Raw genomic sequence first — 12,395 nt, 5'->3', positions numbered from 1 at the left:
CATCACCACCTTCTCAAGGGCAATTAGGGGTGGGCAATAAATGCTGGACTTGCCAGCAACGGCCACATCCCAGGAAGGAATAAAAAAATCTGAATGAAAGGATCAGAATATAATTGAGAGACACACCAGGTCTTTCTCTCTCTCTGTTTTCCGACGATGGAACTTATAGGAAATTCTGAGTGTAAATCATCTCTCTTTTTGTTGGAGACATCTTATCCCCACACTACTCTCTCGCGCGTCAACGTGACGTGCTGTTTTGAGAAGGTGTCAAAGGAGCTAAAAAGCCGAGCATCCGCCTCGACCGCTGCCGGAGCCTTGCAACATAAGCTAAATCAACTAAAAATCCAGTGATTGAAGCGCTTTGAGAAAAAAAAAACCCACAATGGACCATCCAATTTATCACGGGAACATCAACCGAGAGGTCGGGGAGAAGCTGCTGAGCAGAAACGGCAAAGACGGGAGCTACTTGATCAGAGACAGCGAGTCTCTGCCGGGGGTCTACTGCCTGTGTGTCCTGTGAGTACCAGCGCCTCAGCTCCCAGACAGTCGCTGCAAACTCGCTAAAGTCACTGGAGAAATCCAAATTCCCCGCTAGGTGAATAGCAATCGCGTAAAATCAACCCCCCAACACCACCACCACCACACTTTTTTTAAAGGGACCCCCCTCGGGTTTGAGTCACTGTTTGGTTGCAAGAGGGATCAAGCGTCTCAACTTCATGCAGTAAAATTCTCATGAGGATTTCTTTTTTAAATAAAGGGTTACGACGCTCATTTAAAATGATTGCTCACCGACGAGTTTCTAATAACGTCACTGCCACTCAAATAGCATTGGTCATTGTTTTGCCCCATTGGGAAAGTTGCATTTGCTTTCAGCCCGGGAGGACCTGCTGTTCCCGGGGCAATGCAATCCAATCCAAGTGAGAACCTATCTGATTGTTTTGCGTGGGATTTTGTTTTGCACCAACTCGAGAAACAAAATACAATTTTGTTTTTCAAAGTTAACCCTTAAAACAGCTGTAATTCAAATCCGTCTGTTTAAAAATGTTGCAAAAAAAAATCATTTTTCCGCTGTTGTGGGATTGGGCATTTTATGCACGCGCCAGAACTATGGAAATGCCCATGTGTGCAATCTGCATTTTTGCACTGGCAGCAGAAATATCGTGAGCCATTACTAATAGTAGAGATGAAGAGAAACCTACGAAATCTGAAATTAAATAGAAAATGCTGAAAACGCACAGCAGGTGCACCAGCATCTTGAAACAGGAAACATAGATTAATGTTTTGGTTGGGGACTCCTCGGATAGGTCTCCATCAAAGCGTTAATTAACCCGCTTTTTCAGTTTCAGACACTGACAGAATTGTTATTCTGAAAGAATTCTGAGTTGGAGGACGAGAAAAGAAGCAGGTGGCCAGGAACTTGTAGTTCTGCCCCCACTGAGGGAACTTCATGAAGTGAGCTTCATGATCTGAAAGAGGCGGATGGATGGCAAACCCGTTTAAACACGGGTGTACCTTTGACAAATCTGTGCCCCTGGGGTGGAGCTTCATCCACTCGAAGCACAGAGAATCATACAGCACAGAAGGAGGTCATTCGGCCCATCCTGCCTGTGCCAGCTTTTTGAAACTGGAGTTTGAGTGTAGAGGTGTAGAGTGAGTCCTGCAGGATTTTCCATATATATGAGAATAGGCCTCTCAGGATTTACTGTGCATTAAAACGAATGGAGGGAAAGTCCTGCAGGGCCAGTTGATCTCTGTGCCCAAATTCCCAGTGGGCGGAACGCCATGGCAGAAGTGCAAGTTCACGAAAGTTACCCCACGAAGCTGCTTTTATATTTATAAAGTTTGAAATATTTCAGATTAGATCACATTTTTAAACCGCACTAAATAAGCAAGGTGTGGACCCAATGCCAAAAAGAACCTAAAAATGACCATTGCTACTTGGTATTGTGAAAGTGGTTGAGGACTGCTTTCTCCCTGGTAGGGAGATCTCAAAGCAACGTGAGAGAAAAAAGTTAAACCGTTGATAGTTAAAATTAAGTTACTGACTACCGGTAGGTTTTAGCAAGTTGGTAACCAACTGCACACTCCATGCAATTTTGGAATACAGAGTAACTTTTCTCAGATTGTGGATATTATGTTCGATTGCTCTATTTTTCTAATTTTCTCATCTTTTTCTCCCATCCTATCCTGAAGATACTGTTTCTTGCAGCGATATGGTTCCATGGGTGCTGCCTGCCCTCTAGTATTTTATCCAAATATATGAGCTTGAACAGTGGGTTATTCAAATATTGGCAGTGATCCTGTTCTAAACTTGTCCTGCCATCCACACATAGGCGCTTTTCAGCAGGAATCACTGGAGAGTAATCAGGAGCAAGAATGTATGTCAGGGATGAGTAAGACAAGACCATAGGTCTCATTGAAGCTCATCTTTCTGATTCATTAACCCTCCCATCTTTGTATCTAATTATATTTTAAATAATCCCAATGTTTTAGCGAACCTTAGTAAATTACCCCAAACATTTATCGCTCTTTGGCTGATATTTTTTCTAAATTTACTTTTCACTCATTCCTATTTATGTTCTTTGGTACTACTTTCCTGGCTTACTCTGAAATAATAATCTGGATTTGCCTTATTTATATTATTTAACTATTTTTAAACTTTGAGTACATCCCCATCAAAATACATACATAGCTGGTATAGAGAACCTGCCTTCTTTCTAGTCTATGAAGCTTAAGCTGCTCTATTCTTTCCTCATGGCTCATTCTGAAACTCTGGCATTTATAATTTCAGTAGCCTTTCACTTTTAAATTGCACGTTTATCATAAATACAAATTTTAAAAGCAGGCTATAGGTTCACTTCTCACTGTTTTTAAAAAAAAAAGTGTTTTGATTCACTTTTCTTCCTGGAAAAAAAATTACATTCCACCAGCATCAAAAGAATTTTAGGATCCAAAAGTGCAAACAGATGATCGCGATTCCCACCAAATATTTTTAACAATGGAATGAAACATTTCAGCAGACTACAGTGTTTTCAGTTAAGCCCGCTGACTGTATGTGTGTGGGCTCTGTCTGAAAGAACTCAACCTCCTGAAGAGTTTCTTTTACTAGCATGCTGAATACCAACAGTGTTGGAACTTAAAATGAGGAATTGTGGCAATTGAACTATTTTAGAGAAGTAGCTTTGTTTCACCTCTTTCCGTCAATGTGTGGCAATTTAGAATCCTTTCACAGAATATTATTTTTATCAGCAATATTCTTTGAGTTCTGATTTTGTTTTCCAAATGACACCCTTCTGCTCCTACCCATTTATTTGGAATTAATAATTGCTAGCTATCTAATTGAATATAACATTTTACTCAACTATATATAAATTTAATATATATGTGTATTTGCAGCATGCAGTCTTTTCAGCCCACTGAGAAATGAAGAGATAAACTATTATGATTGATCGGTGGGACAGCATGACATACACCCAATCCCAACAGTAAAGGTGTGCACATACCTCTCCCCTGGAATAAACACATGTTCTGCCACAATACTCTATGTTGAAGGTGACAGTAAGCATTTACTTGGTTTTCAAATCGTTCAGTAGTTTCAGTAATTATAGCCTACCTTTTTTCTACCACGTTGAATGCATGCTAATGGTTCCAATCAATTTCATCCTTTTTTTCCCGTTCCCTCATACAATTGTTTATGTATCTACCAAAAACAGTTTCAGACATCAGCTTATAGTCACTATGGGCAGAGAAGTTGTTCAGAAAACATTGTTGTGAAAAGAATATGAACAGAACAAAACAAAACTAGTGATCAGCACTCTCCATAGTACGAAACTAGGTAGATTTTTGGGCATTTTGTAGGGACTTTTTCTTGTTGAACATCAAAAGAATGTTTGCCGCTTTCTTCTGCGAACTTCAATCTTGCTGCTTTGTCCTAAGCGATCCTTTTCTGTGTAATGTTCCACAAATAAAAACCACAGCTGTTTTTAAATTTTGTTCTGAAAATTCAACTAGATATAAACATCAGACTGGTAAACATTTTCAAAGTAGTTTGTCACCACATTTTCAGTATTTTCTATCACTTGCTTTGTTTCTATTATAAATCTACCACATCTTTCTTCAGACTGATTAAAACATGCAACCTGCCCTGAAACTGACAAAATCTCTCATGATTAATACCAATCAGCCCAACTGAAGGCAACAGTTTGATCAGTGGGCAAATCCCAGTTGTGCAGTAGTTGTGCTGGGTTTCACTTTGTATTTGTTTTCCTTCTAACTAATAGATAGATAAGCGGTACTTGGCATTTTCAGAGCATTGGCGAATTACTCTACAATATTTGGTATTGTAACAGTTGAGTTGGAGGAACTCATCAATAGAACAGTCCATCTCAGGGAAATGTTAGGATTGAGATAGATGTATGGTCAAAAAGAGCAAGACAGATTACAAGCCCATTTAAACGCACGGAGCCGTGTTTCTTTGTAGAAGTGACGTACATTTTAAAATAGCTTATGTTATAAGCCAAAATGAGAGAACCATCGACTTCTCCATCCTCCATCTATTAGTTAGAAGAGTTACATATGAAGATTGGCCAATTGGGCCAAGCACTGGAGGGCTACTGCTGCCCAGGGAATCATCTCCTAGCATGAATTAGTACTTTAAGGAGAGGAGAAAAAAAATTGGTCAAAAAATCATGATAGCGGCTCTTTTAAAATAACTCTGGTGTTAATGAAGCCTCTGTTTTAGAGGAGTACGGGCATTACTGAGGGCTTGACCCACTTTCAGTTACATGATTTTATTAGGATTCGTTTAGTTGTGTTCATTGTTCGTACTTCAGTCTTTCCTGTGCCTCTTCCAACATCATTTCCCCCAAAATTTTCTATTGGATAATTCATGTTGGATTGCAATTTCATAGACAATAGTGGCCCTCCAGTACCTCATCCACTTGGTCATTCTTTATGCGGGGACCTAGACAGGGAGTGTTGGCCAACCACTGCACTGTGGATGCATTAAAGCCAGGCTTGTTCCTATCTCTGTTTGATCAAACAGATGCACAACCCCACAGGGGTCACTAAATAGTGATCAAGGAAAGGCACTCTGGCTAATTTTCTCCTTGCCTAACCCAAGTATATTGAGGTCAGTTGAATTTCTGCCATCGTTAACCTGGCTCAGCTCAGCTGCTCAGCACAGAGCAGGAATAAATTTGGGACTTTCACAGCCTGTTTCTTATTCGTCTGAATCTGTCCTTTTCTACATTGTTCTTGGTCTCTCTTTCCATGCAGTCTCAAAATGTGTTCTATTTGCAGTTTTGATCTCCATAGCCCAGTTGTTGTTCTCCTGATTGTCTGAGATTCCATTCTTGGAGAATTAAATCTGCAACCTTTTGAGAATAAAGTTTTCTGTGAGACTGCATTTTCTCATTATTCACACACAGGAAGATTTTCAGAAGTGTTAAGAGACAGACAATTACACTGTAGCAGTAGTCCTATCTCCCAAAGTATGAGAAAAATTAACTTCAGATCAGACCTGGCATTCACAGGCTACTGGAGATGTGTGGAAGTACAATTTACTTATTCCCTAAGATGTGCCAGAGATTTTTTTTAAAACAGAGCTGAGGTTTATGCAGGGATTGGGTCATCTATGGATAAGGTGAAGTGGGTGTCAGGCTGTAAGGTGAGTACTGTTGCAGGAAGCTATGTACCTCAGTAAATCATTTCTAGTCCAAATTTTCAAAAATTGGGTGAAGCCTCTAGCCTTTTGAGGACTGTGTTCGAATGTCAGCTGGAATTTAAAAAATAAAATACCACAAGGTCTTACTTTAGGTTAAAAAAAAAGTTCTATACATTACTCTTAAAAAATGAACAAACATTAGAGGTAATTTTAATCGAACTGTGGGCGGGAAACCCACAGGATTGGGTGCAATGCCAGTTTTACACCCCGACCATTGAATTCAATAGAGAGTAAAGTCGGGCGGGATGTTAAACCAGCGATGAACCCAATCTTGTCAGTCTCCCCACGAGTGGGTTAGGTTAAAATTGCCCCCTTTATATTTATTAATTTAAAAAAATGTCACAAGGATTCTGCATTTCATTGCATGGTTTATGTAAAAAAAAAATAATTACAAATGATGAAATCAAGTCTTTCATGGGCAATCGATAAAATGCAACAAACCTATCTAGATAAAAGAAAGAAAGACTTGGATTTATATAGCGCCTTTCACGACCACCGGATGTCTCAAAGCACTTTACTTTTGAAGTGTAGTCACTGTTGTAATGTAGGAAATGCGGCAGCCAATTTGCGCACAGCAAGCTCCCACAAACAGCAATGTGATAATGACCAGGTAATCTGTTTTTATTATGTTGATTGAGGGATAAATATTGTCCAGGACACCGGGGATAACTCCCCTGCTCTTCTTTGAAATAGTGCCATGGAATCTTTTATGTCCACTTGAGAGAGCAGACGGGGCCTCGGTTTCACCTGAAAGACGGCACCTCCAACAGTGCAGCACTCCCTCAGTACTGTGCTGTAGTGTCAGCCTAGATTTTGTGCTCAAGTCCCTGGAGTGGGACTTAAACCCACAACCTTCTGACTCAGAGGTGCGAGTGCTACCAACTGAGCCACAGCTGACAAATCCGTTCCTCATGATGTTTCCTTATCATAATTGATGTTAAGCTGAATGCAGGTGTTTAAACAAATGTACTTTAGCTTTGATCATTTTACCATCACTTCCTTATGAACCCCCTGTATAATTTTGTAAAATTATATTTCAGTTATCTTCAACACCTTTCTTAACAGTAAAAGAGAGGTGCAACTAAAGACTACAGCAAAATCTCAATAAAAGTTTAAGCAATATTTCACAGCAAGTAGAACTTAGGCTGTACTAAAAGAGCATTTGTGGAAATATAATTGCTTTAAGCAAAATAAAACATGCATATGCTTCAACACAAAATAATATGTAAATTATGCACCTAATTAGAGTCTGTCATTTCCACAATCTTGTATGAGAATGGTAATGATGCTCATTTAGGGGACAATGCCATTTAGTAAAATGTAAAAAAAAATGTTATGCATAGCACAGGAATAATAGATTTTAGTCTAAGAGCACCTACTGTTAGTTAATGGATGCATCTATTGGCACAAAATCTTGCTGTGCAATATTAGCACACAACATTTTAATTCATTCATATGAAATTCATTTGTCTGCTATTTTAAAGGAGGCATTAACTCATTTATATTCAACTAGTTAGCACCTTAGTTCAAATAGAATTTCATATGAATACTTTAAGCATTTGTATGCTAATATTCAAAGAGATTAATTTCAAGATGTTCGTACTTTTAAAACTTGACCTGTGTCTAGACAGAGTATTTTAAGCTATCTGTACACAACTGCAGGGTGAAGGTCACTGGTGTGTGACTGGTGTTAGGAAAATTTTTGGATGATACATCTAAAGTGTTACACCCAACATTGAAGTGTATTGGCTTAAGTGTGATTTTTTTTCCAGTGGTGTATTGGTATATGCAAAATAAGCCGAGTCACAGTGCGTCAATTCTATATCATGTTTGTTACTCAATGGTTTTCGATCGCATTTGCAGAACTTTTTGAAGGAAATAATTAGTCATTGTTGTATTGCTATACTTTTTTCACAATTTTTCTGACTCAATAACTGGATCTTTCGGAGGGGATGTGAAAGAAAGAACTTGCATTTATATAGCACTTTTCATGACCTTAGGATGTTTCAAAGCACTTTATAGCCAATGAAGTACCTTTTTGTGTAGTCCTTGTTGTAACGTAGGGAGATGTGGCAGCCAATTCGCGCACAGCAAGTTCCCAGAAACAGCATTGTGATAAATGACCCGACAGCACCTCCAACAGTACTCCCTCAGTACTGCACTGAGGTGTCAGCCTAGATTATGTGCTCGTGTCTCTGGAGTGGGACTTGAACCTACAACCTTTTGATTAAGTGTCAAGAGGTCTACCTCTTAGCCAAACAAATGGCTCTTCAAATAAAAAGAAAACCATGCAAGTAGTGGTAGTGAACACTCCACATGCCAAAAATACAAGGACCTTGAGATTAAGTTGGGGTGGGATCGCTGCATGCGAGGGCCCTGGGCGACTGACAAACTCACATGCTGAGGCCCGGAGAGATTTTCACTTCCTGACCCTATTTCGATATTCAGACTTGAACTCCCGCCCAAACCCAGCAGGAATCACTGCCTGGCCAGTGACTGGAGGCCGCTGCCGTGGACCCACAGTAACAGTCCTCAGCGGTCAGGTAAGTGGTCGGGGTTTCCAGCGGTGATCGGGGCTACTCCTGCTCCTCCTGGCCCACACGGAAACTTACATATTTAAAAAAAGTCTTACCTTACTAGCCTCTTCTGGCCCTCAATCCATCTTCTGACCGGTTTGGCCTGGTGGGAGACCACCACTGTTCCCCTGCTCAGACCTCAGGTTAAAATGGCAGATCAGCCCCCGCTGACATCATCAGAGCCCAGCCTGCATAGGAACATGGAACAAGAGTAGGCCAATTATTCTCTTGAGCCTGTTCCGCCATTCAATGAGATCATGGCTGCGACCTAACTCCATATACCCGCCTTTGCCCCATATCCCGTAATACTTTTGGGATTAACAAAAATCTATCAATCTCAGGTTTAAAATTAACAACTGACATAGCATCAAATGCCATTTGTGGAAGAGAGTTCCAAGCTTCTACCGCCGTGTAAAATAGTTTCCTAACTTCACTCCTGAAAGATCTGGCTCTAATTTTTAGGCTATGTTCCCTAGTTCTAGACTCCCCAACAAGCGGAAATAGTTTCTCTCTATCTACTCTATCAGTTCTCCATAATATCTTGAAAACTTCAATTAAATCACCTTCTAAGTTCGAGGGAATACAACTGTAGTTGCACATTTAAAGAGGACCCCGCTGGCTTGTGGCGGGTGTCCTTACCACCTGAATCTTAAAATTACTGTCGATTATATTGGGGTGTGAAAGGAGTGGGAATGCCCCCAGTTCCATTTTAACTGCTCCTCTGCCTGTTTTCCAGCAGGTGTGGGGAGTTAAAATCGAGGCCAATGATTATTGTTTCTTAGATTCTGGATGAATTTTTAAGCTCAAGAACTAGAATAGCTTAACATTTTAATCTACTGCAATAGAAACTTAATTTAAATATCTCTTGCAAAAGAAAAGGAAAACTATAAATCTTACAGTGTACTTCCGGCTGTGGAATGCAAATGACATTCCTCTCATTGTACTCCCTAACAGTGATAACGCAAAAGACACTCAACAATAACTTGTATTTGTATTGCCTTTAGTGCAGCAAAACATCCCAAGAAGCTGCACAGAGGTGTGAGAAAAAAACAAGTGCGAAGGCAAGGAAGGAAAGATTAGGCGGGGGGTCTTGGTCAGAGAGGTGGGTTTTAAAGAGAGTCTGAAAGCAGAAGAGGGAGGTGAAGAGGCGGATAGTTTAGGGAGGTAATTTCAGAGGGGGTGGGGGGGAGAACCCAGTTGGCTGAAAGCATGGCTGTTAATGGTGGGGCGCAGGGAAAAATCAATGCACAAGAGGCTTAAGTCAGATGCAAGGTTAGTTCGGGTGGGGCTGGGGGGGTGTGGGGGTTGTAGGGCTGGAGGAGGTTACAGAGAAAGGGAGGGGTGAAGCCAGGGATGGATTTAAAGACAAGAACAAGAATTTTAAACTAGAGGTATTCCTATCAGTGTACTTCCTAGCACTGGTAATGTAAATGATATTCCTCTCGGTGCACACCCTAGCAGCAATAATGTAAATGATGATCCTTTTAACACATTGGGCCCGATTTTCGGCTTGTGTGGGGAATGGTCGGATTTCCCCGAATGTGGGGTTTCTGACACACATAAAAAAGTGTCAGCCAGCCCCACGCAATTTTCCCTCAATTGGCCAATTAATTCCCAGCATGTGGGAAGCCTTGCTAATTGTCTAAATCGAGTCAGAAATCCCCACAGTATGATGTCATCATTCGTGGTGCTTTCAAGGTCCATAGCAAGCACTGCATCATCTGAAGGCTTCCAAGTGAACCATACAGGATGGCAGAGGAGCCTGCAGCAGCTGTGGCCAGTGCCAGACCCCGAGCTGTCTTCAAATTCGACGAGGCTTCACTGCAGGCATTATTGGATGGGGTTAGGGCCCACAAGGAGGTCCTCTTCCCTAGGTCAGGGAGGAAGAGGCCTCCCACTGAGACCAATGCTGCACAGATGCAGGAGTCTCTGGCAGGTTTTGTCTCCAGGGTCGCTGCGAGTGTGGAGCGAATGGAGGAGTCCATAGCGACCATGAACAGAGCCTTTGTGGAGTCATTGGTGCATGAACGCAGCACCATGGAAAGGTTGGCGACTTCCATGGAGGAGATAACTCGCCAGCATACGGAAAACATGGTGAGTGCTCATAAGAGAGTGACATCTCTTGAGGAGCGTTGGCCATCTGTTGAACAGAGAAACCAGATCTTCATGGAAGTCCTTCTGAGTAGGACTGCCAGTGCAGAAACGGGTCCCATTGGCCCCCTAAAGCGCAGCAAGGTGCTCTCAAGCCACTTCCAAGCGCTGGCCCCTTCTGGCTTGTGCAGCTTCAGGTGAGTGAGCAGCAGCCTGGTGCTCCTGGTGCTCATCCTGCTGTTCCTGGTTCTGCTGCTGCCACCTCTGCTGTTGGAGATCCTCTAATGCCAGGAAGGGAAGGTACCAAAGGCCTCCCATGCTTCTAGCAGATGCCTCCATTGAGGGGGCGCTGAGTTAGGGTGGTGAGAGGGACTTCCCAGGAGCTCACACTGAAGAAGTGTGTGAGGCTCCAACTTTCTGCAGCTGCTCCTAAGGCTTCAAAAAGTTCCCCCAAGCCTTGATCAACAAGGTCCTGCAGCCTGCAAATGCTGCCTCTTTAAATATCTTCAGCCCTCAGCGACCTGCTGCTGCAAGCAAGCAAGCCAGCTGGTTTCACGCTAGCTCTCATTGGCGGGGTTCTCCGCAGGCGGGTTTCAGGTGGGGAAAGCCCCAAAGTCGCAACGGCACAAGAAAATCCACTTCAACAAGCAGATAATTGCTTGTTAGTGCTCCGACGAGCAGTCCCGCCAGCGGCGGGCGGGGCTGAAGCGGGGCGCGTGAAAACGGCAATCCGAAAGTCGGACGGGGCGGGGAATCAGGCGGGGGGGGGGTCCCGACCCGCCTTTTCCGCGATTTTCGGACCACGGCCGCATGAAAAGCCGCCCGACGGCTGCCCGAAAATCGGGGCCATTGCCTTTCATGATGTATTGCATTGTGTGTTCAGCTGCGCCCCAATCTTTTCACAGCACCTCACAAATGGACAAAAATCTCTTCCACCACAGCCCGAATTACCCAACAACACTCATTCAACTTAACAGGCTGACACTCCAGTGCAGTGCTGAGGGAGCGCTGCACTGTCAGAGGAGCCGTCTTTGGGATGAGACGTTAAACCAAAGCCCTGTCTGCTCTCTGAGGTGGATGTAAAAGATCCCATGGTAATACAGGTAGACTATCCTTTATCCGAAAACCTCGGGACCAGCCGAGTTTCGGATAAAGGAGAATTTCGGATTTCGGAAGGTGGGTCGGCGGGGGTCCGCGGGGGGTCGTGCGCACGACTTACGCTGACGCTCAGCGTAAGTCAGTCGGGGTCGGCGGGGGTCGGGGCCGGCGGGGTACGCGGGGGGGGGGTCGGCGGTTGTCGGGGCTGGCGGGGTCCGCGGGGGGGTCGGCGGTTGTCGGGGCTGGCGGGGTCCGCGCGGGGGTCGGCGGCTGTCGGGGCCGGCGGGGTCCGCGGGGGGGTCGGCGGCTGGCGGTTGTCGGGGCTGGCGGGGTCCGCGGGGGGGTCGGCGGTTGTCGGGGCTGGCGGGGTCGGCGGCTGGCGGTTGTCGGGGCTGGCGGGGGGTCGTGCGCACGACTTACCCTTTATCCGAACTTCCGCAACCGGAACCCTCTAAAAACCGAAGGTTTTTTCGTTCAGCGTAAGTCGTACGCACGACTTACGCTGAACGAAAAACCTTCGGTTTTTAGAGGGTTTCGGTTTTCGGAAGTCCGGATAAAGGGTAGTCTACCTGTATTCTGAAGAAGAGCAGGGGAGTTATCCCCGGTGTACTGGCCAATATTTATCCCTCAATCAACATAACAAAAACAGATTACCTGGTCATTATCACATTGTTGTTTGGGGGGAGCTTGCTGTGCGCTAATTAATTAATTAGTTCTTTCTTTCTTTCTACTTAATACAACATGGGGAGAAGATTTCCTCGGCTCAATATAAAGAAAGAAAGACTTGCATTGATAGAGCACCTTTCCAGACCTCAGGACTGTTTGTAATGTAGGAAAAGCAGCAGCCAATGTGCACAACAAGCTCCCACAAACAGCAATGTGATAATGACTAGATCATTTTTTAG

The 12,395-nt window shown here is 43.6% G+C and overlaps 1 protein-coding gene across 1 annotated transcript in view; it reads left to right on the top strand.

Moving 5' to 3' along the window:
• Positions 1-245: 245 nt before the first annotated feature.
• Positions 246-12,395, top strand: part of LOC147125211 (SH2 domain-containing protein 1A-like) — an 89,116-nt gene continuing 76,966 nt past the window's right edge. The window contains exon 1 of the mRNA XM_085999309.1: positions 246-516. Coding sequence (XP_085855435.1) covers positions 383-516 — 134 coding nt within the window. The 5' untranslated portion in view covers positions 246-382. The remainder of the gene's footprint in view (positions 517-12,395) is intronic.

Source organism: Somniosus microcephalus, chromosome 1, assembly GCF_052327205.1.
Source record: "Somniosus microcephalus isolate GS21.2 chromosome 1, FLI_Smic_1.0, whole genome shotgun sequence".
In the NCBI taxonomy this organism is placed as follows: Eukaryota; Metazoa; Chordata; class Chondrichthyes; order Squaliformes; family Somniosidae; genus Somniosus; species Somniosus microcephalus.
Note: the sequence above shows the minus strand (reverse complement) of the source record. Positions and strands in the feature narration are given on the sequence as shown.